General features: G+C 46.8%; 1 protein-coding gene across 1 annotated transcript; it reads right to left on the bottom strand.

The window, feature by feature from the left end:
- Positions 1-97: 97 nt before the first annotated feature.
- LOC8051873 (receptor-type tyrosine-protein phosphatase epsilon) lies at positions 98-27,982 on the bottom strand. The gene is made up of 27 exons (XM_029991245.4): positions 27,922-27,982; positions 21,838-22,146; positions 20,680-20,973; positions 19,239-19,492; positions 18,584-18,659; positions 18,403-18,509; positions 17,539-17,722; positions 17,100-17,196; positions 16,664-16,961; positions 15,966-16,008; positions 15,787-15,880; positions 13,913-13,986; positions 13,681-13,841; positions 13,509-13,596; positions 13,345-13,421; positions 13,231-13,267; positions 13,055-13,152; positions 11,396-11,661; positions 11,015-11,150; positions 10,054-10,203; positions 9,886-9,985; positions 7,762-7,820; positions 7,538-7,681; positions 6,972-7,091; positions 5,634-5,779; positions 2,327-2,462; positions 98-247 (listed from the first exon to the last, which is right to left on the bottom strand). The coding sequence occupies exons 2-27, from the start codon at positions 22,091-22,093 to the stop codon at positions 167-169; spliced, it is 3,576 nt and encodes a 1,191-aa protein (XP_029847105.3). The 5' UTR covers positions 22,094-22,146; positions 27,922-27,982; the 3' UTR covers positions 98-166.

The raw sequence follows: 27,982 nt of genomic DNA, 5'->3' as shown, positions 1-27,982 counted from the left end.
CGGTGCACTTCAGCTAAAGCGAGGGTTCCCTCTTCCAGAAGTAATTCAGAGACTACTCGCCCACTCGGGAAAGGTTTCGTGTTTATTGCGAGTTCGTGGTGATGGAAATTGATGCTACTCTCCTGTTTTCAAGCGTCGGCAGTAGTACTCCTGGTGGCCGTATTCGTCAGCTTTGTTGGAAGTTGGCGTACATACTGACGGAATCCAAGTATGCCAAAGCGGTGTCGTAGCAGAACCGGTACTGTTCCTGAAAAGGATAATCCTTATAAGCATGGCAAGTGCCCGAACAGATTGATGCAGCTGGCAAGTGGGAGATTCGGATTGTGAGCTGTCCTTTCTTGTTCACACTTTTCATGATTATACTGTCATAAAGGTCGTAGAGATATTTGAAGGGACGCCGATGCTTTTGTTTTTGAAATTTCATCACTTTATCTCCTAAAATTACCTTCTAGAAGAGATGCTGGGAATGCTTTTGACAATCTGTCGAGCTTGAAGGGACAATGGCAAGGTATTTATATATTTATACTCGCCAAGGTTTTTATTTGTACATGACAAATGAGAACCCAGCTACCCAGAACACAAGCTGCGGTTCGAAATTTGTTTTCTTTCCGCCCGAAAACTGCATATTGAGCACTGACCGGTTTGAGTCGCGCTCAGTCTTCTCTCTGTGTCATGCGCAGTTCTCTAAAGTCGTGGCTCATCGAAGGCACACACTCAATATTAAAAATAGAATAATATATAATATCAATTTTTTGTGGCTTCTAAAAAATTGCAAATACGTCGATTTAAAAAAAAAAAAAAAAGTTGTGCAGAAAACCAGAAGGACACTGTGCATTCTCTGCGTAATTCTCAACATGGTGTCGTGTCGCGGGCTGGACGGCTGAACGAAGCGGACTATGCGATGCCGGCGGACGACGTGCGTGGGACCTCTACTTCGGAGCTGTTGTTCGCGGTACACCTGCGAATCGGTCTAGCTTCGAAAGAGAAATCTTTTACCAATAAAAACCATTAGGATTCATTCTGTCCGACACGGCCGACCACCAAGCTGATTCGTACGAAGACGTTGCCGAATCGTCGCCCCCTCTCCTGGGTGAAGGTATCGCTCGTCTTAAGGACACGAATTGGTAAGAGCTTGGAAAACGCGCAAACGTCAAGCACTTCGTGCTTGACTTTGACGTTTTTCATGCGAAGTCCGATGTGCGAATTTTTCATCTGCATCGCACGGCAGGAAAAACGAAGGAAAGAAAAATAGAAAACGCAGTCGGGTGTAGCCACGTGACTTCCGGCAACTCTCTCCTCCTCTACATTTGTTCTTCCTTCCCAGTCCAGTTTCAATTTTTGTTTCGAGCATTTTTTTATTACTTTAGTAAAAATATACGTTACGCTGTAGCGAAATATTTGTTGGGTAAACTTTTGGCACAATAATAAATCACCTGGCAAAAAAAATGGTGGGTTGGGGGGTGGGTTTTCAGTGTTTCTTTATTGGTGTTATATAAGTACTAATGACTTCTCTAGCTAGCCTGCGCATGACTTTGATTAGTTGTAAGTAGATTTTGTTGGCACGCGCACACACAGAAGAAAGCCCCGGAAGTTGCTCTCTCTCTCTCTCTCTCTCTATATATATATATATATATATACATTTATATGTGTGGTAGTTCAAATTTGAGCCGAAAAGTTCGAACTTGTGGAATCCGCCGTGAAACGCTCGCCTGCTCCGAAATCAGAGACGCCGTTTTGAATAGCCTTGTTGGGTCGTAAGCCTTATGATATCTTACGATTAACATTCGACACCGACCATCGTTTCAACGGTGGGTTATGTTTTCTCTCTGCCAGAGATGAATCAATCGATTCGATGCCACCATTTCTCTGTTTTGAGGACGCTATATCCATGTCTCGAGCGCTGTCTTGTTCCCGCTAATCGGTGTGGTGGAGGCTGAAGCACTGAAACGTAACACGACTTATGGAAGCTGAAGTTGATCCTCCTAATAGAGCCAAGAGGCATCCACTCTAAGAAATCTTAAGCGTCTACTCTTTCCCGCATAGCACTTGGGAAAGCCAAGCACTTCAATCAACGAAGGAACAAAAAACAAAAATTAAAATGTTACCTATAGATATAAAAAAAAAAGATTGAAGTGTGACAGTAAGGGTGGTGAAACGCAATGCTCAGTGTCAATTTTTTTTTCTGTAGATCTGAACATATTTTAAGCGTCGTATTTGCCGACGTCCCTCCGTGGATTGCAGTGACCTTACTCTCCCATGTGCTTTTCGTGGAATAAATGCTTCAGATTTCTCATGCTCACTGTTGTTGTTGACGCGGTCTGCTTACCGGATTCTCAATAAACTGCGGTCTGCTCTCCCTGATGATGCGCGTCGCGTAGAAGACGTCCACCTCCTGTTCCGCCTTCAGCTTTTCCAGGACCAGCGCCGAGCAGCAAAAGAGTCCGCTAGCGCTGCATCCATTTCTGCGATGACGGCACACCACTCAGTAAAGTACTTTGAGCAAACCATTAACGTACTGCCGTTACCGCACTACCGTTAGCGTGGGCCCGACTGGGACGATGAAGTCCTACGGAAGTCAAGAAGTTGGGGATTTGACGAAGCCATTATGTTGTGTTATTCAACATATAATAAGTCATCGGTCGTCTTAGAAGAGTAATAAAAAATCTCCAACATATCTCTCGCTAACCGGTCCTTTAGCTAACCACCTGGAGAACTAGTCATCCAATATTTCATAAGCTCTCATTTGACCGGAAGTTTACGAGGACGTTATGCGCCAAATGCAAGGCCCGGACGAACCGGCTGTCGTATGATGGCCAAGAGTCTTATGCTGCGAAACCAACCAACTTCGGATGAACGTCCACCGCCGCAATGTTGCCGGCCGCTAGAGCAGCGAATTCTTTAGGAATAGTTCGTGGGAGAACCCTGCGCTCAATTCACCCACGAATCTGTGGCGGGTACTCATGCCAGGACGATGTTTTGAGCGGAAGTGGTTGATTACACGGCAGCGATCGTTCATTTATCGTTCAAATGCTACGTCGCTCTTCGAAAACGGCTGATCCGAATTGAGTATCTTTGAAATGTAACCCGTCTTCGTCTTTCTTCCACGTCTTGCAGTGTTGTGGTCAGAAGAGTCCATGCTAAACGTGCGAACTAGTGCGAACCGGTTGAGCGAAACAAAGAAAGATCGGCGCCATTGGATAAGAATGTGGCGTCACTTTTCTGGTTTCAAGACAAGTGAAACCCATAAATTCTTAAATATTTACTGTCTACTTTCTTATATAATCGATAGAAATGGAATCCCTCAAATTCAAATGCCGTGAAGTGGGGGAAAAAAAGAAGTATAGAACTATTTCTTGTAGCGGACGGCGCTGTTGCTGCGGCGGTAACGAGGCCTCCGCGTGGCCTCGACCTTGAAGTGTTATCACGTGCCTCGCTACGACGTTCTTATTGGGCTGAGCCAGACTTGAGCCTATCTCAAATAGTCTGCTCAAGGTACTGTATTTTAATTACTTTTGGAAGTGATTTGGTATATTGCAGATACATTTGATCGTGAGTATTTGCTACTCTATCTTAATTACATTTCTTATAATAATAATAATAATAATAATAATAATAATAATAATAATAATAATAATAATAATAATAATTTATTTCCTTTATTTACAAACGAGGGAGATAGGGCAAAAGGCTTGCAGCTTGACGAGGCCCTACACAGTATCTTGTATTTATTATCTCAAATACATTTCTAAATCTTAAAAAAAAAAAAAAAAATGTTGCCGGAATATTTTACGGGAATAGTAATCCGCACACTAAAGCGCAAAGATGAACCGATCGCAAACTTGAAGCTTAAACGACCGAACAATGAACAAACAACAAGACAGAACCAAGGAAGCAGACTTAAAATGCAAACAAAACAACAAATAAAAATATAAAAAAAGATTTTTTTTTTTTTTAATTTTGCTACGGCAAGGATTGCGATCGCACGACCCTTTCATGAGCAGAGTGATCGAAGCAAGACTGCAAAACAAGCTACCATCAGGATGAGCTCTCAAAATGCATACCATAGGTTCTTCTAAAGTTGTACACCCTCTTAAAGGAATTCCTGGAAAGAAAAGATTAAAAAAAAAAAAAAAATCGACAACCGCGAGAAAGACGCTTTTTCGTGTCCACCTATGCCTTTCTTCTTGAAGTTTAGTCTCTTTAAATGCAGCGCGTTCGGTGTAACCGACTTGAAGAAGGCTCGGCAAGTGCCATGCCTACTAGATGTCAGCCCTCCTTGTTATCCAGTAGTTGTTTTGTGTATAATATAAAATGTATTTGAAGTCAACTCCGGATATGGTGACTCGCGGTGCTTAGTAAAACGATGCGTCCAAGATGTGCATTATAAAACCGTCTGAAGATGTGATTATCAGCGAAGTGACAATAGGTAGAGTTTCCTCTTTTGCCCATTTGTGTAAGTACACATTGTAACATGCACCAGTGATGTAAACCGCTTGTACTGGGGCTGCATAAAATAGCTCTGCAATGTTACTTTGTTTGCTTATGTTCCTTGCTATTCAGCATTCTATAGTATCACTGAAGTCTACGGAAATCACGCAATGCTGGAGTGTCTTCGAAACTAATTGAATGACATTTCGAAGTATTTGTGCTATACTCAAGATATTTTGCACGGAAGGAAACTGTAGTGGTACCCTAAATACTTTATGAAGCAGGGATTTTTGGTAACTTAGCTTAAATACCTTTGTCTCGCACCTTGTCCAACACTTAGACCGCGGCTCCTCCAAGGCTATCGCTTGTGTGTGTACCTATCACTGATTACAACCAGCCACGCACGGTAAACACAACGCCATCTTGCGTTTTTTTTTTCATGATTGTTTTGGCTATTTTTATACGACATAACGACTCGTCCTTATGCAAGTCGGATAGAATAATTTTTTTGCTTCCCAGAAAGCAGTGACGTGCGAGCTTGAATACCCTTCATCAGCACGAAGGGAAATACCTATTGTCGGTGACAGGTTTAGAATTCAGTATAGCTGCTTTCCGCCGCCAGCACGCGCTCGCTGCCTGTCTGCCGGGGCCTTGATGGAGCATACGACGAAATGTTATCGAAAGAAGAAGGCTCGCGTTCGAGGCGCAGCATCGTTAGGGTGGCGGACGCAGTCAGTAGAATTTTAGAAAAAGAAAGGGGGGGGGGGGGGGGGGGGGTCCTTGAAGACTGACAACCAGTTCGCGCTTTCCACTTTTCCCCTGCTTCCTCCTCTCCCCCATCTACTCTATGTACCGTTGCCTGTCTCCTCCTCCCTCATGGTGAAGAGGATCTTCTGCCTTGCAGAATCTTGAGCCTGGTCGTCGGCCTTTAACGCTTTGGGTCACCCGAGGAGCTTGGAGCGCCGCACTGCTCATGCGTAGGACTTCTGTGCCTGCTCAGTGCGACGCCCCAAGCTCCTTGAAGGAGACCCAAAACATTTGGACAACTCTGGCGTCGCCGAGCACCTCGAGACCGCATGCGCGCAGCCGAAGCACGGTGGAAGGCACGGGGCGCGTGCTGGAGGCCGGGCGTTCAAAAGACACGCCCCACCATTCTCGCTCTGTCGGCGACTTTAGTGTGAGCGTGATTGGGGGTCTGCACTCGCCGGCACAGCACGAAGATGATCTTGTCTCCGGACTGCTGCTGCCAACGCTCCACCCGATCCACCAGGTCCACCATGGCTTCCGGTTGGCTCCAGGTCGGCAGTTGAAAATGCTTCACGGGCTCCGGACCCGAAGCCGGTGCCGGCGTCTGAAGCATATAGATTCACAAGCATGCTTAATTCCCGTGGGGGAAAAAACAAACAAACAAACAAACAAAAATGACCGCATCTCCACGTGGTGAATGATGTGGATTGGGGCAAAGCTCTGATGGTGCTGATGATACTGCTTTTTCGATTATATACGCATTTGACCGCAGCGCCCTTTCCTGTATGGACGTTGAGCGGCTACATGCAACGTTTCATCCATGACATCCCCAGCTCTTGACTTTCTACCGCATCTCAGAGCCCCCTACTCGTCCCGCAGTCGTGGCCGAGTGGTTAAGGCGATAGACTAGAAATCCACTGGGGTCTCCCCGCACAGGTTCGAATCCTGTCGACTGCGCAAACATTTTTTTCCTTTTTAAGAAGACAGATGGGATGGCAATCGATATGAGCACGGACGCCGGAAGGACAAGGCTAGACCCTAAGGAACTTCGCTCCTAAAACAAAAACAAAAAAAAGACGAAAATAAACAAACATTGATGTGGGGAGTTTGGGTTGGTCTCGGTGAACGAGAAGGAGTTTCGGCAAATTGTTTTGGCGGGCTGACGGCCAAACACCCCTTCAGGGACCACTTCAAAGCGTGCTTCGAAGGTGTCAGGTTTGCGGCCATCTTGGAAAACATGGCGCTCCACACCTAGCGCGGAAAACGTTCCAGGTAGCCCTCCAGATTGAGGCAAAAGGATGGAGGCTGTGGCCTTCCAGCAACAAAAAAAACGAGCAAGTCGATTTCTTTGAGGATATGGTTCATGACCAGGAGGTCTCAGAATATATTATGCCCTGATTCAGCAGCTTCATCGCAAGGTTGCAGCGTCCCCACGACGATCGCTACTGATTCACGGCCCAGGAGTTGCGTGGAAAGTTCATTAACGTTTAAAAAAGACACGAAAATTAGTTTCGCACAAATGGTTTACATTTTAAAATTGCGCCCTGTGAATGGGACCACCGTTCACATACGAGGAAACTTTCAGTTAGGTCGGGTTGTCGATGTATCCAAGGCCTCATGCTGTCAAGCTAACGGCATCAAGCATCGAGAACGTCAAGCAGTATTCGTGATCCAGCGTCTAGAGCTATTTTACACTATTTTAATTTAAAGAAAGACCGAAGCGAGACATGCATTTTCAGAGGAATACACAACAATGCGCACGTTACAAGAGACATTTGAAATTGTATCGCACTTACCTTTAGCTTAGAGGTTATCGTGAGGGTGTGCGTGCGGATACCTTCATTGTCCAGCTCCTTCACGCATTCAACCTTCAGGTCTTCCAATTTTATGCCGCCGCTTCGTGGACACCCGGCTAGCTGCGTAAAGATACAGTAGCGTCAATGAAAACTAGAGAAGATAGCCACGTTATGGTTCGTTTGCACCAAGACAGTTACACTTCGCAGTCGCAATACTATTTATACTTGGTTGTTTCTCCTCTCTCAAGCTTCTACCTCCCTTACCTCTCCTTCCCTATGATGTTGGTCCTCTTACTGTCTCTGTATCTTCTCGCCCTCCTTACTACTATTGTTGTTTGGGAGAATAGAATGAAGATCGCCTGCCTCGAAGATCGTGGCAGTTGTTATATAGCAGTCTTTAAATCATATGATGGTTTCTAGTGGCTGATTAACACCCGGATGTCGAACTGAATGTCTGCAGGAGTGATAAGACGTATGTGATCGTCAGATTGTGCAGCGTAAATTACACAATATATATAATGCGTTTAGTAAATGTTGAGCCCAATCGGTCCTCTAGAAAGACTTACAGCGGTTGGGTCGTCTTCGTTAGAATCGAAGGTGTCTAGAGTGACGATGGTCCTGGTACCAGATTCGTGCACGAGCTTCCAAAAGGCAAGGTCCTTGGTGGACGGCATCTGGGTCACGAGGAACTTGCGCTTCTTGTGAAAACCCTGATAAAAAGAAGAAGATAATAAGGTTCCGTTTAGAACAGTGTCTGGGTCGGTACTCCTACTGCTGGCCAAATGCTTACGTTCACATAAACAGCGTTGACGAATGTTCCATCTTTCAGCAGGGGCCGGCTGCGATCCGCTGCAAACACAAAAAGTTGGACTCTACACTGAACGGCGATATGCAGAGTGCCACTGCTATTAATGGTCAGTAAAGGGCAACCCAGATTATAAAGCATAGAAACGCGTTATCTATGAAGCTTGAGGCAGAGCGAACCCCATGGCATACCGACAATGAGCAATGCGCATAGTTCTTCCGACACGATCTGTTAGTTTAGCAACCAGAAGTTAACCAGCCCCAATGGAGGTCTGGTGTTAATCAGTAATGAGCACAGTTAGACACGATATGTATACGTTTAGACAACCAGAAGTTAACCAGCCCCAATGGACGTCTGGTGTCTTAGCCGTTGATGAGAAATTAAGGTACGATGCTCATCCAAATCGAAACGGACAAGGGTGGGGAATGGATTTTGAACCTCCAGGATCCCTGGGTTTTGCAGCGCGAGCTATCGCTCCACGCGCTCTAACATACTCGGCCACCGATTACGTTTGGACGACGGAGATTTTACGAATCTTATGACCGCATCGGCCACCAGATGCAAGGGGCTTGTAAGAGGTTGCGACAACGTCACGGTCTTTGAGAGGCCTACGTTTGGTATACACACCGCGCGGCATAGAAGAAAACGACATCAATCATTTTTCGCGTTTTGCCCCCCCCCCCCCCCCCCCCTAAAAAAAAATCATTCGCTGCTGTACTTTAATTGCTGACAAAACTAGAACACCAGGGGAGGTTCTTGAGGTGTCCCGCCTTCAGTGCGAGCTTCGTATGAGGAGGACAAGTTCGTCTGCTTCTTGCCCAGGAGTTGCAATGACGTCAGAATGACGCCGAGCTCTGATTGGCTGTAATTGAAAGGATAGTGGGTAGACCTTCATGCTAGATGCCTCGAGGTCTACCCACCATTTTTTTTTTTCTATCAGCCAATAAGAGATCGGCGTTCTGACGTCATCGCAACCCCTGTGCAAGAAGCAGACGAACTTCGTCTGCTTCCTGCAGACTTTGTCAAAAAACACGATTTCTTTCTTTTTTTCTTTTTTTTTTTGTATGATTGGTACTAAATTAGTAGAACCACGCTTGAAAGGCCCGTTTTGAAAGGGAGCTTTCGTAGATTTGACGCTGCTATTGGGCATGCGCATCGCTAGCTTTGTCTGTAGAATTCCAGGGATCATTCCCGGTCGCTGTCAAGCTAGCGGGATGACGGGTGTGGTTGCAGCTTTCGCTGCTTTGTCAGCTTACATGTGAAAGGAGTGTTCCTACAATCTTTATCTCAAATACAATGTTTTATCTTTACAAGGACTACCATAATGCGGGCGTATAAAAAATGAAAAGTAGTGTCGGAAAAAGTTTGTTTGAAAACATCAATATTGTTTTAATTGTTTTCTTGATAAGTGTACGGGAAGAGTAACGTGTAACGTAATTTGTAACGAGTAAAGTACTCCGTAACTTTTCAGTGAAATTATAATTTGTAACGGTGATCCCTTACATTTGAGGCTCGGTAATTTAATTGTAATTCGTTACGTTTTCTTCAAGTAACCTGGTAAAACCTGAACTCGTTGCCACGGGAATTTTTTTTTTTTTGGCGTATTTACATGACTTGTACGAAGTAGTTCTCACAAGATATGGTTGTCGAAGGAAAAAACAATGGTTTTGGCGCTTTAAACGTGTACGTCTTAATAAAATAACATAAAGCTAATTAATAAGATATACCTGTATATACTGTAATTCACCACCATCCTGGGTTCAATCTCCACCCTTACCCGTTTTGATTTGGATGAGTATGGTACCGACGTGGCGGTCGTGTATTGTTCGTTACTGCCGCTGTGCACGTTAAAGACCCTATAGGCTAGCGGTTGTGCTGCGCTGGCTACATTTCTCATCTACAGCTGAGACACCGAACACCCTATTGAGGCTGACTAACTTCCGGCAATATAAACACACGTACAATATTATTATTCTTATTTTAACACAAAAAAGGGAAAATTAGTAAAAAGTTCGCAAAGAAATTGACTTTTTATTTATTTATTAGGCTTGTTGAGTAGCATATGAGTATAGCTCTTTTTTCTGTTCTAGTATATGCTGACAAACTTACATGGAAGTGTCTCCACGTCCTTGTTGTTGCAAAGGCTGGACTGCTCTCGGACGGCAATGAAGTCGGCTGGTGTAAACCACGGCTTCAGGGTATTCAGCTCCTTGGAGGCGTAATCAATCAGAAAACCGTCAGCGTTCAGAGATAACTTACGATCGGAGATGTCCTCACCTGGAACTCCGCGACCAGCTTGGACTTTCCGGTCGCCTCATCCGGAGAGAGCAGTTCCTTGAGACGCTCTTCCAACTTGACGCACGGAACGCTGTGGTCTCGTACACAGATGCTTTCCATCAGCGCCCGATAGACCAGATTGTATTGTTCCTGGACACAAAGTCAACCGAAGCAACGTCAGATTCCCGAGCATGTTCCTCATTGCATGCACTCATTAAACTTGTCCTATATTATGGCAGAGCCTCGCTGTGGGAGTGGTAGCATTTTACATTCCTCATTTCAGAGACGCCGTTTCGTGAAATATGTTTTGACCTGTGGCTCCTATATTCGTCGTTGTGTAAAGGTTCTTCCAGGTTAGCATGAACGTGTTTGTCTTTTGACGACTCTAACGTGATCGAATTTTCATTACAAACATTTTTTAAGTGTTCGGGCAGAGTTATCGTCGGCCCTGCAGGACATTCAAGAAGGGTATACTAAAGGGTCAAACTGAACCGTTGGCGTTGTGAGAAACCCAGTGGAGACATCTAAGCAGAACACGAAGGCAGTGAAAAAAGTACGCGGACGTTTACGTGCATCAAGTAGCTTCCCGAGGCATTTGAAAATGGCTGCTGGCGTTTCACTAGAAAGCTCTTTGAGGAATTTTTTTAACAAGGAGATACCTTGGAAAAACGCTACTAAGGTTTTTGTTGTTTATTTTGGCGTAGGCGCGAAGGCGCGAAAAACAAACACGATTAGCACATTATATCGTAAACCGCGGCTGTTGACCCTAGGTTGTAGGACGCCAATGTACTAGGCAGAGCCACTGTTTCAGACAAGCTAGCTCTTTTAGCTTTCTGAGAATTTTAGAGTTTCTTTAATGCTTCCATCAATCAGCGTAATTCTAAATCGTACAAATAAAAAAAAGAAGAAATTATATCTTCTTTAAAAACAAAATAGAGTCGTATACAAGGGTTCTGATTACCAGGGTTTCGACGAGGTTCATCCTGCTCTTCCGGATCGCCGCTAGTTGACCGACCACGTCGACCACACCTTCGCTCATTGCCTGTTCTTGCAGTGTGTCCAAGAGGATATAGGTTCCGGTCCTGCCGACTCCCGCGCTGCAAAGCAACGGGCATAAGTACTTTAGGTATACTTGATGTATATACCTTATATAATGAAACAACTACCGTAATTACTGCAATAAAAGTCGAACTGAACATAGTGAGGGGCAGTGTGACTACAATTTACAGAACTGCCAGAGAAACCCCACTCTCGCAAACTGCTCAGAGAGAAACAGTTGCACTTTTGACGGCCCTCATGTCCGTAAAGATGCATCGTGAGTGATTTTCTATCTGTTTGATACCTGCAATGGACTACGACTGGAGCCTCGTTGAAGGCCCGGTATTGGTTGACCTTCTTGCGAAAGGCCAGCAGGACGTTCGGGTAGAGCGGCACCCCGTGGTCCGGCCAGGACCGCAGGTGGAAGTGCTTCACCTCCCTCGTGGTGTCGGCGAGCGTAAGGTGCAGCTGGCGCACGTCATAGTCCGGGAACGTCTCGCTGGCCATCAGGTGCACCTGGATGTCTCCGTACGTGGCCGCTTCGTCGGGCCAGTACTGCTCGCACTTGGCCTGGTTGAGGACACGGCATACTACAAAGGTCGATGTCAAGTTCCACAAACTAGGAGTGTCTATAGTCGCTGATGGGCTAAAGACGTGGTCACACTGCCTATACACCATAAGAACAGTCTGCACACACTGAGGCGTGTTTCTGTCTTGTCGCGTTGACCGTGCAGAAAATGTTTGCAGAAAACTTCGAAGCATTGATATGTCAGAGCAAACGGGCTTCGAGTATGCTTGAGGTGTGTACGCGTATAATTCTGTCATCATATTTGCAGCAAAAGCCATATAAGTATCTTGCAGTGTGACCGGCCCCACGGCGGCCATCTTGAACAAGCCACTAGTAGAACTGCTAATGGTGGCACCGATCCGCGTGACCGAAAAAAAAAACTGTTCTATGGCACGTGGTTCTGATGTTCCTCCTCCGTCCTTAAGTTCCTCCTTACTGCAGCTCTTCTGTGCTCCCTGCAGGTTCACCCCAGTTAACCTTGTGCTCTCGCCCGCAAACACGAGTTTGAGCACAGCTGCCACTTGTATCGTGGTTGCGGCCGTGAGATCGCCAGTAGGTACTCCGCCTACAGCACGAGGTTCCTGTTTTTGATAACACTTCGTCGCATTGACAGCCAAATTTGCCTGGAGGTATAGGCAATGAGCGCGTGCTGTAGTTGGGGAATCTACTGGTTTCTTAACATGCCACCGACTACAGAAGATTTCGAGGAGCCATAATTAATGGGAAGATTACTTATGCCTGCATGTTGCCTGCTCTGTGGGGTCCTAATGTGCACCAAGTATGTCTCACTCTGAAGATTTTCGAGGTGCTAAAAGCCAATCGAACATTCCAAAAATGAAAGCTGTTTACAACTCCCTGTAACGCCGAATTGGAGCGCAGCTCTTGAGGAGGAGGAGGGAAGGGTACCTGAGGGGAGGGTAGACCCCTCCTTCTCCTCCTCCTCCTTCTCCTCATTCTTTAATATGCTCCGGGGGGTCACCTGACCTCGGAGGGAGGGGGTCACGTGACTTTGGGGAGGGGGCCACGTGACCTTCGGGGGTCACGTGGGGGTCACCTTGGGGGTCACGTTACCTTGAGGTGACCTTGGGGGTCACGTGACCTTGGGGGTCACATGACCTTGGGGTGACCTTGGTTACGCCGACGGCGACGCCGCTCAAGCTGGAAACAGGCGCCTAAGAGCTGCGCTCTAAAACCGGCCTCAGGCACGGGAGCGAGCACGGTGCCTTTGAAAGTTCCGTTCATGTGCAAGTTTTCGGACAAACAAAAGCATTAGGCCGAGCTAGGCTCACGTGCTTGATTCTTTGTCTGCGTTGTAGGCGTTGGTGAGATAAAAGATATGCCTTAAAAGCTAATATTGAGTATGGCAGACGACAATAAAGGTCGCGGCGAGGATACCTTTCCTTTCTCGATCAGGTTGGTGAGCATGACGATCTTGCAGACGTTCTCTTGCCAAACCATCTTCCAGAAGTCGCTAACCGTGTTTGTCCGTGGACCTGGGACAAATGTTACGTAGCACTAACTTGGATTTCTGAAATAACACCGCTTTTTTGTCACTTTGGCGAGACTCTTACCTTGTGTTGCGATGTACCTTTTAGGTCTGCAGTAGCCCTGTTAGAAAAGTATCTTCGGAATAAAGTTTCACAGCTCCGAACACAAAGCTTGTGGAAAGTACCCTTCTTACTTACGTCAATGTAGTTGGCGTTGATATAGTCGGAAAATGCAATGCCGGGTGTCGGTTTCAGTTTGACCCTGCTGTGGTCGTCTGTGTATCAAATGATTCATATTATGGTACATAGAGTTCCGCATGGAGAGTTAATCAAGATCTATGGAACCTCGAAGCTCAACTTACAAGGTAGCTGATTGCCGTAGCGATTCTTAATCCTGTTTTCAAGCCTTTGACCTTCAGACGTCGGATACTGTGGCCCCCTTCCTTGACCCTGTCATTTGGATCAATAAAACAATTCAATAAGCCTACGCAATGCCAGCCCGAAATGCACTGTCGGTCCTTAATGAGTTTTTACCGTGTACTCCTGTTTGAACCCTTCGCAGATCAGCATACGTTGCACGTACTCCTGGAGGCCTGCCACGGGGATTGGCTTAGAGCTCGAGAGATCCGACGTGTGAATTTCTTCCATCTCAATGTCGAGGCTCTCGCCATCGTTGTCGAACGTCAGATTTGTAGCTGGAGAAATGCCATCGCTCAGAGTTATTGTCGATTGCCTGGAAACCTTGCAGCTGTTCCACTGGTCTCACCGTCACTCGCGGGAATGACAGTCTTCTTCACGACGCTCCTGGACATTCTGGAGACTATCTGCTTGCGCCATCTCCTGCGAACGATCGCAATAAACTATAATTAGAAAGTTTTAATGTTGCGTATAGGAGTAAATAAACGCGAGCGTTCTGCGTTTGCCTTAGCGTTGCGTGCTCCAGGCTGCTGCGCGTAGTCGCCGTGCGTCAATAACCGCAGTTTGGGCTCCGCTCACGAGCAGTGTGAAACGTGTAACGATAACAAGGCAAACGCACACGGTGCTTGCGCTTCTGGTGTAAAACAATTTATAAGCTTCCAAGACAGGTTGTGACGAAGTGGAAGCCTAAAATACCACGAAACACCGCTCATACATTATACAAAAAGGACACGGAGTTTCTCTGCAGACACGACGAGAGAATCGTCTACGGGCCCACCTCAGGCACGCCCAGAGCACGTCTGCTTCGTGCATGTATGGATCCTTGAATCGCGTCTGCGGAAGTTTCTATATGACCAATGGTACACGACAGGACAGGCATAGAAGAAAAAGAACTAGCGTCAGACAATAGGGAGTTTTAGGGAACCGTTTTTGCACATCCCATGTACGGTACAATGGGCCCTCTTGTACGCACTGTGCATGCGCTATCGCGGAAAACTTGCGCATGCGCAGTTCGTACTGAAGCGTATTACTGTATCGGATGGGGAGAAACGGTTCCCTAAAACTCCCTAGTGTCTGAGGCGTGTGTCCGACGAAAGATTTTTCAGCCGTTTTAAAAACGGGTCTTCCGTACCGTCTATTATAGGTAATAGGGCTCCGTGTTTTCGGATAAATCCGAAAAACTCCGAAAAACACCCGCCGGTAAAATTTTGGCCAATTCGGATTTATCCGATAAACTCCGAATGTTTATGTGCCCAATGCCCCCCCCCCCCCCCCTTTTCTAAAACAAAATAAAGTTTTTTTTTTTTTTTTTTTTTTTTTTTACAATTTCATTAGCACGGAGTCAATGGTCCTGGGAAAATGGCACCATAATTATCTTTCAAATCTATGACCGTTGTCAAAACGGGTCTTGCCGCTTGTCTCGTCGAAGTTGATTCAGGGCAACAGGTCATCGTACATTCGGGTCACGACAAAAGCCACTCTTTTGGTTTCCAGTTTGAGCCATGCGATTTGTAATTTAGAGAAAGGAGAAGGTATGTTTTTGTAACGGTGAAAGCTATGGACCATAGAGATTGTATTAAATAGAGGAAAAGGACAGTTCAAACTTTCTATTACCTCCCTAACCACTCCACCTCGCGCGGCCGCGGGCTAGATTGATGGAATAGGATGGGATGACTTCGAGCTTCCTAGCGACTGCACCCGGGAGTTTATTGATATTAAAGTATCGACGTTTATCGAAGCAGCACTTGTGTGCGACTTTTGTCGTGGGACAAATTAATATTGCCAATGGCAATGGCACAAACGTCAAATTCAGCTGAAGAAATTTTAATTTCTTCAGCTGAATTTGTCCGGTTCTAACAAACCACAAGAGTAATCCGGTTCTAACAAAAAGAACCGGATTACTCTTGTGAGGAGGACTTTCTAATAAAGGTGATCAGATTATCACTCATTTCCTCCAAAAAGTAATTGATTACACGTAATTTGATTACTTGTAACGAGTATCCGAGTATTGTATAAGTCTGGAAAGACGTAACTTCTGCGTTTGGTTACTAAACCCTGTTGCAGGTTAAGAAAAGCGGAACACGCTTCTCACCCCTCCAGTTCTACGACTTCAGCGACCGAACGCTGGAGAGGAGAGGGAGGGGGGGGGGGGGGGGGCTTGTGTTTACTCGCCTCCTCTGTGCCCTGATGTTCTTCACCTGCAACAGGGTACAACGTACGTACCAGGTGACAACAAGGAGGACCGCCACGATGACCAGTAATGAAACGAGAGCAGCGGTGGTCGCCGTGCCGTTTGTGGTCACGTCTTGCCTGCCAACTGAAAGTAGACATCAAAATAGTTTCGTAAACAGAAATTTTATATAAAATAAATTGCAAACCGAAGGCGCATATAAACTCTTCACCTCTGACTGCTTCAGATAGGAGCTTGTAAGATATCCGGCTATCCTGCAGCGGAAGATAAGCGCCACGGTTAAAGGTATACGGGAATACAATGACATTTTCGCCTGAAGTAGAACTGTTGAGTGCCGTTTCCTTAGCTTGTTAAAACATGACAGTCAACATCGTATACCCCCCCCCCCTTTTTTTTTTTTTTTTGCCAGCAGGTGGCACGCGGTGCCAGCATGCGGTACTAATTACAGTCGCCACGAATTTCAGTTTGGCACTTATGCAGATAAACACCAAAACTCCACGTGACTGCTGCACTTGTTTCCGTGCTCCGAAAGTGTCCCTCGAAACATTTGCTGCAGCCGGTACTATTACACGTATACCCACGCTCGAGCTATTCACGACATGCAGTCAGATGCCCATGCATCCGACTGCATGTTGTGATGTCGCCACCTTTGGAGTCAAACTGAAGTTACTGTCGACGAAATATAAATTGATAGGAACACACCGGTCTTTAAGCCATAGGGCGCCCTATGGTTCGATGACCGGTGGCTTCGCTGCGTTTCCATAGGAGTTAAGCCTTTTTCTTTTTTTTTTTTACTTTTTCTTCGGGTAAGTTCGCTCTTTTCGAATTTGATTTCATGTATGCTTTCATATATATGCTTTCATATGGCAAATGCGCTTTTATGTTTGAAAAGGAAGCGGTCTGACTCGCCCCTTCAAAGTCGACTTCAGCCGCCAGTCCGATGTCGTAGGTGGATCCGGTCACGAGGGGCGCGTTGTAGAAGCCGCCGTAATACTTCCCATCCCCAACCGTAAAGTCCGATCGATTACGAATGGTTGCGGATGTCATCTGCGCTGCCATGTAGTAGGGAAGACCCATCTCTTGAGACGTGTTGTAGTCCACTTTTCCAGCTGTCCATTCGTGGACTCCGTCGCGTCCGCTGACGGATCTCCTGGTCCGCTCGGTCGCCTCCTTGTCCTCTTGTCTCATGACCAGAACGTAGTAGGCACTGCGAGACGAGATAAAACGGTCTCCAAGCGTACCGTGGCGTACCCTACCAACACCCCCTAGAATGATCAAAGTCTATGCACTAGACCTTGATTATTCTAGGCGGTGTTGACCTTACGCGCATGGGACGCATCCTCACCTGACATCTTGGTCGTCATCCTCTGTCGGCGCCAAGGACAAGGTGATTGTGGTGTCGTCAACTGTTTTGACTTCCACCTTTGTCTGGACGGGTGGCACTGTGTTGGTTGTCCGCATCGCGTTCCGAGAAAAGACAACAAACGGGTGAGTTCACTAGCCCATAATTTGAGAAAGACCTAGCTATGCTTTGTCCCAAGGACGCGGTTCAGGGTCAAGACCCATCTTCTTTCATTCGTGTGCTTCCAAGCAGACAACCACTATAAGTATACATCAAGAGGCATTCTTGTTAGGTTTCAGTCATAGCATCTACTGACATTTAATTGCTGAAGAAGTAAGAAAAAAACAGCAACGCCAAAGATAACGCTCCATACTGTCCACTGTGTTACATAAACGATTGTCATACTTTTAGCATAAGTCGTGCCTTGATCGGTTCCTCTTACCTGGTGCTCTCGTATAAGCGATGAGTTCGATCGGCTTTCCGTATCCAGCCGAAGTCTTCGCCTCAACTGTGACTGTAAAGCTTGATCCCGGCTTCAAAAACAAGAAACTGTGGTTCCTGGCTTCGGGCCCGACCTCAACGGATTCTTTTTGTTCTGGATCCGCGTACTGGCCTGCCAGCATCACCTACAAAGTGTACAAAGCATCGATTAAAGAAAAAAAAAATTAAAAGAAATCAGATGGCTCTTCGATAAGTTTTGCCTCGACTGTAAACGACGAGCAAAGGTCACAGAAAGAGTGCGCCAGAAACCGGCTCACATATAGAGCCACTCGATCATTCACAGAGAGACGGTGACGTCAGAGCGACGCCGAGCTCTTATTGTCTTTGACTGAAAGAACACTGGGTAGACCTCAATGCTAGATGCCTTGAGGTCTACTCACTTTTTCTTTTCAATGAGCCAGTAAGAACTCGGCGTCTTAACATTATTGCAGCCCCTGTGGAAGAAGCAGACGATCTTGCGCTCCGCATAAACAGTACAAGCCACTCAGAACGCTTCTTGCATTCTGATTGGTTATTCGACGTCCTTATTAGCCAATGGTGCAATCTGATTGGCCACTGAGCGATAATGAGATGGCCGGAACACGAAACTGCCGTTTGTTTCTGAAGCTGACAGTGGGGGGGGACCATGGTGTGTCATCTAGTCTGTTTCTGAGTATAATGTTGTGATTCCTTCATTGACTTCATGTATCTTCATGTATTCTGTATGGACAGTCATCAGCCAATGGCTGACCATACAGAATCAAGCAACGGAAGGTTAACCCTCGCTCAAAAGGTTCTCTTAGTTGCGCATTTTTGCTGACGTTACCCTGTAACCGGTGATGATTCCGTGGCTGATCATGGGCTCCTTCCAGGACACGGTCAGCGAAGATTCTTCCCTCGAATCCTGGACCAGTTGCGACGGCGGGTCGGGAACTGCACGACATCAATAGTGGCCGAAATGCAGAGTTGGATACATATGCGTGTTTTCGACCAGTTCTAATTCTGACCTGTTTCCTTCGTTTCCGCGACGACGGTGTTGCTGCGATCGCTCCAGTCGTCAACGCCCTCGTTCTTCGCCACTACCTTCGATAAAAAAATTTTTCAGTAATGACATGAGGTAATGATAGAAAGTGAATAATTGTTTGCAGGACAAGCACATTTTTTTTTTGGAGGGGGGGGGTATAAATAACTAATTCTTTTATCGCTTTTATTGTCATTCATAACATTTGGCACTTTAAATATTACGGCTGAAGATTCTATGATATTCTGTCTGTAGGCAGTCATCCGGTAGACTGTTTTTCGTCATTGATCATGTGTTCCTCGTAGGTAGGACTTAGAGTGGAAGGAAATACAGTATAACTAACTTATTTTTTATTACAAAAGAAGCTAGTTATACTGTGATGTATCTTTTCGTCTCAGTCCTTCTCTTTTTTCGGTGCTTTTTTATTTCAAAATTATTCCATAGGGGGTTTAACCAACTAGGTACTCACGACACCCCAGTGATCCCACTCTAGCCATCTAAAAAACACAAGGCCTACTTTATCTGCTAAAAGAAATCTTTTTAAAATGTTTAATATGCGACCACAAGATAAATATGCTTTTTTTTTAGACTTTAAACGTCCTAGGTTAGCCGTATAGCGTAAATGGTAGAAAAACACTTACGAAGACCTGGTAGACGGTGTTTGGGACGAGTTTCCGCACGACGGCGCACTGACGCCCCTGCCTGACGTCGCTTTCGCAGACGCTGGAGGTTGGAGTTTCCATAAACTGGCCTTGGAACGTAGTCTCAGAGGTGGTTTTGTAGAATACCTTATAGAACTCTGGCAGCCCCGCGGGAGGGTACGGGGCCCACCAGGTGATAGCGATGAAGTCACGGCCAGTGCTGTAGGCCGTCAGGTTTCCGGGAGCTGGGGGCACTGTGCAAAGCCAACTTCTTAGCGCCTGGTTAGCCGTAGAGTAAACGCAAGCGGAGTATGTACAGTTATATATTAGTGAGCAGCTCACGTCATTCTAGTTTATGGCGTGCGCACTGCCCCATTTCTGGTGAAGCGCCTTAGCGATCGATAATCTCTACAGACAGTCAGATTGCAGTTAAACTGGGATTTGCATTTTTCATTAAGGAAATGGAGCATAAATGTGAAGGCCCGTACAGGTATAGATGTCAGTATTAACATATGACAGTGGCACGAACATGCCGTTCCCTGAAACCTATAGCGATCGTGGTGTCACAATGCCATGGTGTCACAATGCCACGTGACGTCATGTGATACCGTCAAGTGACACCATGGCGTCACGCGAGGTGGCGACTTCATGTGACAGGGTTAATCCATGGGACACTACGACGTCACGTTAACTGTTAAAGGGTAACTGCAAAGCAAAAAAAAGTGTATTTTTAAACAGCCTAATTGGGACAAGCATGTCACAAAACAATGTTTCCGCCGAAAACAAAATTTTTTTCTAGCAATATTTATTGCGCGAGACTGATTTTAGTTTGCGGCTATTTAGTTCGTTTTAAATCGCGCGCCACAAAGTTGGTATAATAGGTCACGGAGTGACGTATAGGCTCCCTGCACTGACGTCACATCGCATACTTTTGAACACCATGTAAAAGGAGGAGAGGAAGCTGCTTTTGTAAGAATTTTGAGTGACAGGTTATTCTTCTATAATCTTCTGGGAGGAGAATAGCGACGCCAATGCAAATCCGGGAGGCACATAGAAGGGTCCTGATAAGAGGGGAGCTCCTTCTTCCCCTTTTCTCTGGAGGGCATCGGAAATGATGTCATGTGCAAGCCACTTGTAGCAGCCACTCCGCGTGCGTCAAAAGAGCGGGAGTTTCAAATGTGGATAAGTTGTGACCCCAACTAAATTACGTCTTGGGGTGTAAATATTGCTAGAAATTTTTTTTTTTCGCGGAAGATTTGTTTTGTGACATGCTTGCTCCAATTCGGCTGTTTAAAAATACACTTTTTTTTCTTTACAGTTACCCTTTAAGTCGTGCTGTACGATACACACCACCTTGAGTAAGCAAGGCCCTTGGAGTGTTTCCATATAAAGCTATCGCTTAAAAAGAGAGAAGAAATAACACTGTTTGGACTGTACTCACCGCCGGGCAGCGTTTCGAAGTCCAGCGTGGCCTCGGGTCCTTTTCCAGCGCTGTTGACCGCGGCCACCCCGAGGCGGTAGCTGGTGAAGGGCACCAAGTGCGTCATCGAAAACCCGATGTCCTTAGTGGTGTTGATCAGTTCTTCGGTGACCCACGGTGCATCCGACGAGAGCCTGAGCTGGTAGCCTTGCACGACTCCGTTGGTGGTTCTACAGTCCGGGGGACTCCAGTACACGGTCGCCGTGACCGAAGTGACGTCACGCAACACCGGATGAAGAGGCGGACCGTCCGGTTCTGCGACGTTCACAGCAAGATCACACGTTGTGAGGGACAGCGTAGCAAACTCGGGCTGTGCTCTTTCTGATGTCACTATTGGCCAATGACTGGCGACGGTCTTTTGGACAGTGGCCAAGGAGTGGCCACTCATCGGCCAATGCTCGGCCAATGGCTGATGGCCAGTGGCCAGTGGCCAATGGCCAGAGAAAGGCCAGTCATCGGCTGATGGCTGGCCACTGTCTGGCCACTGGCCAAAAGACCATTGCCAGCCATTGGCCAATGATTGGAAAAGTCTGCGCTGCTTGGGCGATCTCATTATTTTTTTTTTACTATAGTGAAGTCGTCATAGATAATATTGCCTGACCTCTTTGAGGTGTAAAGCCGCTGTAACTGGTAACGACGAATCCACACGAAGTCTGCGTTGGTAAAAACAACATGACGCTTAAACAAGCAATTAAATGTTGCGTGCGTGCTCAGCGATGATGTCAAGCCACTGGAGTAGGGTACGTAAAAGTAAAAGTCGTGATGGTTGCGTCCCTTTACTAATTTTTTTCATTGCACACTACGCAACAGTCAGAGGAAAACACAACACCGGCACTTCTCTCGCATTGCTCCCTGGATTCCACAATATTTTTATTGTTCATATATCCGAACTTTGTCGCCTTGTGCACATGATAACCGCGTAATAAAGACATAATAAATCTTATTGTGTGCTCGTTTTTCTGGGGCTAATCATCAAAAATGGCCCTCGTCATTCGCGTTGGTGTACACAAACTTGTCTTCCCCGTCATCGGCACGAACTTGCGGGCATTGCCTTCAAGTTCGACGATCCCGCAGTTTTTTTCCTCGAACAACGACACTATGAACGACGCAGAGGCCCACCTTCGTGGGAAGTTGTAAACCAGTGGCTCTTCCACGGTCCGTCCGTGACAGTGGTGGCCCTCACGGAGACCTCGTAGTCGGCCCCTCCGGTCAGGTTGGAGAGCTGCAGGTATGTCTGGTTCGGAGTCACCCTGACCTGTGTGCCGTCGGACGGAGGAAGACCTTCGCATTCGTGCAGAAGCCTCAGGCGGACGTAGTGCACTTCGTAGCCACGGAGGACACCGTTGCTCGCCGACGGAGGGTTCCAGCTCAACATGTAGGTCTTGGAGGACACGCGGTAGACCCGTATCCTGGCCACTGCCTCGGGGGCTGCAGAAGGGACAACGTTGGAAATGTCATGGCTCAGAACGCCGACACTGGAGACAAGAAGAGCAGACGACGCGGGTGAGAGAACTCCTCGACATTAGGGAACAGCGATGTACACTGAAGCCCCGCTGATACATCGTACAAAGGACAGTCATGCTGACACTGTCTGGGGCGTCTTTCTTCTCTTTATGGCAGTCCGGCCACATTTGTGATAAAAAATATTGTCTGTAGGCATGCTCGAAGCGTACATATGTATGGAGGCTTCGAGCATGCTTGAAGCGTCTCTTGGGATAATTTTGTTGTCATGTCTGCGACGAACGCCGTGTGTCTTGTGTCGTAAATGGGCGGTGTGACTGCGACTTGGGACATTTCAGCGACAGTGTCCGTCAACTCGTGCCTTATTTTACATCGCGTCAAGACGGTACAGCGCTGGCCTTACAACCGCTAGCATGCGAATATGCAAGAGAAACCTGTGCTTGCGCAAGCATCGATTCGTAGCCTAATTGGTTTATAGACGTTTGCTATCTGGACGCCGCCATCTTGCTGCTGGTGGGTAGATTGTCTGATAGTCAAGCATTGCTGAGGCGTATACCAGGGCTGCCAACTCGAGGGAAATTTCCCAGATTAAGGTAATATTCAGGTATATGTGGGAATAAGGAAAATTTTGCTGGTTTGAGGTAAATTTTGGGCACCGTTTCTATCGGGAATGTTTGAATGTCACTTATTTTTTTTTTCGAGATAATATTAAATGTTAGCGGCTTTGGCTATATTTGGGTTATTCGCTCCAGCCGTTTGGCGGTTTGATGTGCGATCATCGGGCAACATTGAGCGGCACTCAAAAAATGTTTTTGGGTAAGTCAGTTTTCACCTCCCTCTCGCCCTCATTAAATCTATAGAGGAAAGGACAAGTCAAGTCGAAGCTTCTGAGAAAGCCGACGTGTCTTCTCAAAAAAAAAAACACAAAAAAACTTGAGTACAAGAATAAATACTGCGATTTCTGGAAATACAGATTTATCATGTCCAAGATACAGATTTACCATGATAATAATTTTTGGGTTATGACGATATTTATAGACCTTTTTCCGGAAGTGCTCTTTTTAGCCTCGACCGCAAGGAGCAAAAGCGAACAATAATCTCGAACCCAGACGCTCACGGGGAGGGGGGGCTGCGTCGGCCTGCGCCGCCGCTTCCCGTTGAGGGCTTCTTCGCTGGTGTGCCGACTGCCGTTTCGCCGGCATCGGTCCTGTTTACCGCGGTATGTGAGTATCGTGCCCGTAATGTGAGAGCCGTGTGTCCATACGCCACTTTGCCGCTGTTGGTTTCCATCTAGCCGAGCCAGAAAACATCTCGCGACGAGTTGACCGCGCCGCGAGTGACGAAGAAGCAAACATGGCGACGGTTTGTGCGATTGCTTTGGTGGCTCCGGTGTTGAGAGTCTTCAACGTCCTCGTGAGAAGGTTCCCCTGCCCTTCGAAGTTATTGCAAGCACCACGAAAGATGTGGAATCATCGTCTCACCTACAAATAAGCAGGCCTTCACGAGCAACAACGGTGCCGAGCAGGCGCTCGGCACAGTTGTGTCAGGCTTACGCAGCCTGCGGCACAGTTGTGTTGGTTGTGTCGTCAGATGTTCAACAACGCCGTGGTATTTTCATTTATCATTTGGAATGGCTTCAAGAGTGGGAAATTAATCTATTTCGTGGATTGTTAACGCCGAGGCGAGTGCCCTCCGTTGCAGTGCCGTCGTCGCGCAAAGTGCAGAGAAAACCGGGTGGCGATGGCGGCGGTGCTCTTTGATCTTGCGCCGTCGGGTTCATGAAGTCCGGAGTAAACGTACAGTACGTACGTGCGCCTGCTGGATCGGTGTTTTGGACTTCCTCAAAACTCTTTCTCACGCGCATTTTCCTTGTGAAGCTTAGTAGCTCATTACACCTCATCGTCGACTGCGCTCATTTGACTACGACGGACGAGCCTGCGTGATGTGAATTTCACTGCCTAAGATCCTTGGTGTGCTGTAACGCGGGCTAATAAAATATCACCGCGAACTTCTGAACAAACGAGTCGAAGTTTCGCCTGCTATCATAACTGATCGCCTGTCACAATATTAATCAGTAGCGTTCCTAGACTCCGCCCCCACAGGCACCGTGCTTCGTTGCCCGATAGTAAGTGTCTCCTGGTACCTCGTAGAATTCCAGCTCCCACTTCAAGTAAGTACCATCCTTTAGAACGGGCAATTAATAGTTTCGAACCCAGACGCTCGCAGTGTGTGTTTGTGTGTGTGTGTGTGTGGGGGGGGGGGGGGGGGACGGGTGCTAACATACTCGGAGCCCTCGTTTACGCCGCTTCGCAGCGGCAGACAAGGCGCCACATTACAAAAGAAAGCTAATCCGAGTTGTCCATGTAACTAGACCCATTCGCTAGTCATTCGATGAAACGTCGTGGTCTCGTTTTCATTCGCTAAAACGGCGTTCGATCAAGTGAACGCCTCCCACTTATTTCGGCTCGGCAGAGCCGCGCTGCCGCAGAAAGGCAAGCAGATCTCGAAAATCGGTCTCAAACGTGCCACGAATGTAATGTCGTATATACAAGAAGCCAACAATCAAGCATTTGAAAGCTACAAGAAAGCGGTAGCGAAATATTTACTACGCGATGAACCCGGACTGAAACGCGGATGTCAAGGGTCAGCAGACACCGAGAACATTTAAGACAAGAAAGGTTTTCTCTTGTTTTCTTGATCGAGATGGGTTCTCGAATGTTCACGACATCTTATCTGTTGAAGAACGGGTCGCGGAGGCTTCTGGTGAAGACATCGTTCACGATGTGCCGGTGCATTCGGACAGCCTGCCGCATTCAGCTCCCCAAAGCAACGCCGCCAACGCAGCCCCCCCTCCTGCCTGCCAGTTCTCTCCGCGTGGTGGCGCGAGCGTAGATGAACATGGCGGCGCCCTGGAATTGGCGCGGACACTGGTCTATACAGCGTGTAGTTGCGACGAGTCACACGCTGTAGATGAGCAATTTAGCCAGTGCAGTACAACCGCTAGCCTGGGGTCTTTAGCGTGCACCACGCAGTAGTGATACACGACCGCACGCCGGTATGGTAATAATATTTGCTGAAGTGCCGTGCACGAAATAGTTCTTACTGTGTGTCGTGTTCCGTGTGCTCAAGTTTGAGAACTCTCGCTTGTGCTACACCTTTTGTTTTGGACTGACTATTATAAAAATCGCTAAAGAATTTATGAAAGCAGTAGGATGTTTTGATGATGCGCATGAAATCTATGACAAAGATAAGGATTAATTTGACAGTTTGAACCTCCCTTCGCCAGATTGCCCTTGGCCACGGTTCTGACCCGATAAACTAATTTTTGCAAAACATACGCGTGGTGTAAAGGTTATATAATGTATATCTCATGGTAAGAGTGGAGGTGATGCGGAAAACAATGAATAATTAATATTATACAATTATTGGGGCAAGCGAGGGAAAGTTCGGCAGAAATAGGGAAGTTTCAGGCGTCCACTAGGGAAATTTTGACTTTTCGTGTTGGCAGCCCTGGCGTATACCCACAGCCTCAACTACAGGGTGTCACAAAAGAAAATTTACACTGTCTTTTTTACCGCAAAAATAAACTAGGCATCGCCGAACGCTCACTCTCCGCCCAAAGGTAGAGCTAGAGGTCACAACCAGATGGCAAAGTTTCAGCCCGATCCGATAACTTAATCAAAAGTTATAAGTGATTTTCTGAAAATTTCAATGGGAAAATGGTGGCCGACAGAGTTTTCAAACACATGAGGCTCTATGGCACCAGAAACCGAAAACGGGCAAAAGTGGGCTCCATTCCCATTGAACTTTTCAGAAAACCACTTATAACTTTTGATTAAGTTATCGGATCGGGCAGAAACTTTGGCATATGGTTGTGACCTCTAGCTCCACCTTTGGGCGGAAAATGAGCGTTTGGCGATGTCTAGTTTATTTTTGCGGTAAAAAAGACCGTGTAAATTTTCTTTTGTGACACCCTGTACACTTGACTATCCGACGATCTACCCAAACAAGCAGCAGGGTGGCCGGCACCCAAGGGCCGTACTTGCGGACGTCTATGCAACGAACTGGTGTATGATAAAGAGAACATTAAAAAAAATTAAAAAAAAAAAAACACCTTGAACCGCCTATTGTTCAAATCTGTTTAATAACGCCGAGGGTAACGGCCTGATAAACAATCATTCTACCGGGAAAGGAACCGTGTGCCTGAACGTGCGACCGATTTCGTGCGCCAGCTTTCGACAGCCCGACAGCTTTCCAGGGACTACAGCGGCGTTCGTTACGTCGGCTATTGGTTCCCGGTCGTTCGAACTATACTTCGTTTCAGCTTCGGTCTGAGCGCGGCCGATGTTATGAGCCGAAGGGCCAATCAAACAGCGAAACAGGCACAACGTCATGGCGTATTCTCTGCACTTGATAGGACAAGCCTGTATTCGCCGTCTCTCTGTGCGTGTTCTTCCGCCGGCCAGTCCTATCAAGCGCAGAGAGCACGCCATGACGTTGCCCTTTTTGCGCTGTTTGATTGGCCCTTTGGCTCATAACATCGGCCGCGCTCGGACCGAAGCTGAAACGAAGTATAGTCGGTACTGGAATCTAACGGCTTGTTCGGTAATAATGAGATGAATAGGTCAGGTCAAACACTGTATTTCTTTGGCTGTCAGTCCCTACAGGCAGCCGTGGCCAATCCCGAGCGTTCTCTTATCGTTCCACGATCAACGAGATTTGGAATCAGCCCATAAGGAGGACTAAGAACGGATCGCGAAGCAAGGAGCGTTAGCATAATAAGCTTGAGAACGAAAGAACAAAAACATAAAAGACGTACAAGGACGACCACATCCCTTCAAAAAGTAATGACTTTTAATTCTGTTGACAAGAATTCACGCTCTACTCGAAATTTTTACACAGACAAGGGGGGAGGAAAGAGAAAGGAAATAGACATGGAAAACCAAAGGAAATGGGGTGGGGAGGAGGGCGAAGAGCTGTGTCATGGTGGCGTCTGTTCCTAGACGGAGCAGACGCCTTATGTGTAAAAAATTTCGAGTGGGGCGTGAATTTTTGCCACCAGAATTGAACGTCGTTGCTATTTGAAAGATTCAGGTCGTCCGTGAACGTCTCTTATGTTTTTTCTGCTTTCGTTCTTAAGTACAGGGTGTCACAAAAGAAAATGTGCACGGTCTTTTGTACCGCAAAAATAAACTAGGCATCGCAGAACGCTCATTCTCCACCCAAAGGTAGCGCTAGAGGTCACAACCAGATGCCAAGGTTTCAGCCCGATCCGATAACTTAATCAAAAGTTATAAGTGATTTTCTGAAAATTTCAATGGGAAAATGGCGGCCGACGGAGATTTCGAATACATGGGGCTCTATGACACCAGAAACCGAAAGCGGGCAAAAATGGGATCCATTTTCGCATTGAAATTTTCAGAAAATCGCTAATAATTTTTGATTAAGTTATCGGATCGGGCTGAAACCTTGGCATCTGGTTGTGACATCTAGCGCTACCTTTGGGCGGAAAATGAGCGTTCGGCGATGCCTAGTTTATTTTTGCGATGAAAAAACCCTGTACATTTTTTTTTTGTGACACCCTCTATTCATTATAACAACGCGTTCGAATGAGCTAATAATACGCCAAGCCCCGTGATTCTTAGGGTGTCAGTGAATACATCCCACTGAAGCAAAATGTACCGTATACGCGAAGCGGGCTTCAGAATTCGATACCTTCGATGGGGGAAAACTTAAGGTTACCATCCTCGGGTGTGACGAGACCCAGTGGAGATGACCAGTCGCCGGCCTTGTCCACACCTGC

The sequence above is a fragment of the Ixodes scapularis genome, unplaced genomic scaffold (assembly GCF_016920785.2).
Source record: "Ixodes scapularis isolate PalLabHiFi unplaced genomic scaffold, ASM1692078v2 PGA_scaffold12__126_contigs__length_90152505, whole genome shotgun sequence".
In the NCBI taxonomy this organism is placed as follows: Eukaryota; Metazoa; Arthropoda; class Arachnida; order Ixodida; family Ixodidae; genus Ixodes; species Ixodes scapularis.
The sequence above is the reverse complement of the archived record's forward strand: the minus strand, read 5'-3'. Positions and strand labels throughout refer to the sequence as shown.